At 36.8% G+C, this 1,919-nt stretch overlaps 1 protein-coding gene across 1 annotated transcript in view; it reads right to left on the bottom strand.

The window, feature by feature from the left end:
• Window positions 1-1,919, bottom strand: part of LOC104405808 (death-associated protein kinase 1-like) — a gene marked incomplete at its 3' end in the record, with an annotated part of 33,656 nt that overhangs the window by 20,318 nt on the left and 11,419 nt on the right. Inside the window, exon 3 of the mRNA XM_010014637.1 lies at window positions 742-880. Coding sequence (XP_010012939.1) covers window positions 742-880 — 139 coding nt within the window. The remainder of the gene's footprint in view (window positions 1-741; window positions 881-1,919) is intronic.

The following is a 1,919-nucleotide window of genomic DNA, read 5'->3' as shown; positions in this document are numbered from 1 at the left end:
CCCTACCTCATTCTCAGAATGCAGCACCCCTTTCAGTGCACTGCAGTGTAATAATTATGCCTCCTTTTCCTACTATGGACATATCTGCCAACTTCAGCAGACTTCAGGGAATGTTCAGCTGGCTACCTCTGGAAAAAATCTTACTGAGGAAAACATTCTGAAATCAAAACATTAAGAATGCAATAACTGAGTTTAGATACAAAAGCTCTCTTTTCATTACCAAAAGGATGCAATTTAACAGGTTTTCGAAAAGCAAACAAAAAAGCCCCAAAAGCAAAGAAAGAAGACAAAATTATCTCTCTTCTGTCTGCTCCATAAGAATCACTGTATTTAGCTCTGAACTGTTTCAATTTAGTACCTATAAATAATAGTCATGCGAACATCAAATGTATACAGCAGCAAAAAAAAAAAAAAGTTAAAAAATGCATCCTGTTCAGATTATTACATCCAGAAATTACATAAAACCATAATCACCATTTTTATTTCAAGACTGCTTCCTCAGAATGGTTTAATTTCATCGGAAGTTGCCATTTTCCATGAAGAATCTTACATTAAAACCAGATGGGAACTATTTATGGTTCAGTAATTTCTTTTCAATGGCTGACCTCTCCCCCGTCTACATAAGCTAGCAAAACAAAACTGCAGCCAAGGTCTGCATGACGGCGGATTTGTGGCTGGTGTTACAAAGGACTTTAACGGAAACTGCTTACAGTTGTCAAAGTTTTTATTTGCTCAACACACCTTAAGATCAAAGTGGGCAATTTGCAGAGAGTGGAGATACTGAACACCATTAAGTATCTGTTTGAGAAATTCTGTGGCTTCCTCCTCCGTGAGAGATTCTTTCTCAGCTAAGAAGTCAAAGAGCTCTCCACCTGCAACACTTCGAGAGCAGAAGCAGAGTTACTGATGTGCTTGCTTTAACCAATGGGTTCTTTTTAGCACAGCTAGTCTCAAATCAGCCTAGAAAAGTACACAGATGCTTTAAAGTTTGTCAATACCAAAAAGAACATCAAAATAACTGAATTCAATATCCCAGATAGTTAGTAACTACTCCTCCCCCTGAAAGGAATACAATGAAAAGAAACTTCAAACAAAAGGTTCAAAAAACCCAAACACACATAGTTGGCTGTATCTAAATTTAAATTATGTAAAACCCACCTACACTGTGTATGCACATTTAAAAGAATATAATTAAATATGAAGCAAGTATGATGAAAACATACTAATGTAATGGGACATCTAGAAAATAAACCATGAATTGGCTCCTATCAATAAAACATCAGATTTCCACCCCCACTTCACTCCCCCATTGAAAAATACAAAACTTAAAGCTTACTGTGAAATAGATACTAGTAGCTGCCCTACTATTCAGTTTCTGAAGTCCTCAAAGCATTCAACTCTTTGAAAATACATTCTTTGAAATAGTGTATTACATTTAGCCTGTACGCTGTATTTGTACTCTAACATTACCACACCTTTCCTACAAGGAAAAGCCACTACTGCCCCCAAGACTATTTCCAGCAAGTGTTTTAGCTGCGCAGGTAGAAAGTGGGGTAAGAAGCGAGGAAGGTACATAAGCACATCTAGATTTTTGTGTTTGAGGAAGCAGAATAAACTGAAGATGACCCTTTTCTCAGCTCAGTCAGCAGTTTGGCAGGAGTGACGGTAACTGTCAACAGAAAAAACATACTGAAGTGAACAGGAAACATGAACTTCAAGTATTCTTAAACAAGCAATCTCCTTTCAGTTTAAGGACATATACCAAGATGACTGTCTACTGTGGCAAACTGCTTTTCCTGTTTATAAAAGTAGCATTATTACTTAGAAATGTTTTAGAGACCATAAGGATGGTCATAGTACCCCCTATATTTTGCACTGTATTGGCATCAGAAAGTACACTCTAATTTATTTTGCCTTCT

This window comes from Nestor notabilis, unplaced genomic scaffold (assembly GCF_000696875.1).
Source record: "Nestor notabilis isolate BGI_N333 unplaced genomic scaffold, ASM69687v1 scaffold6475, whole genome shotgun sequence".
In the NCBI taxonomy this organism is placed as follows: domain Eukaryota; kingdom Metazoa; phylum Chordata; class Aves; order Psittaciformes; family Psittacidae; genus Nestor; species Nestor notabilis.
This window is presented reverse-complemented; position numbering and strand designations above follow the sequence as displayed.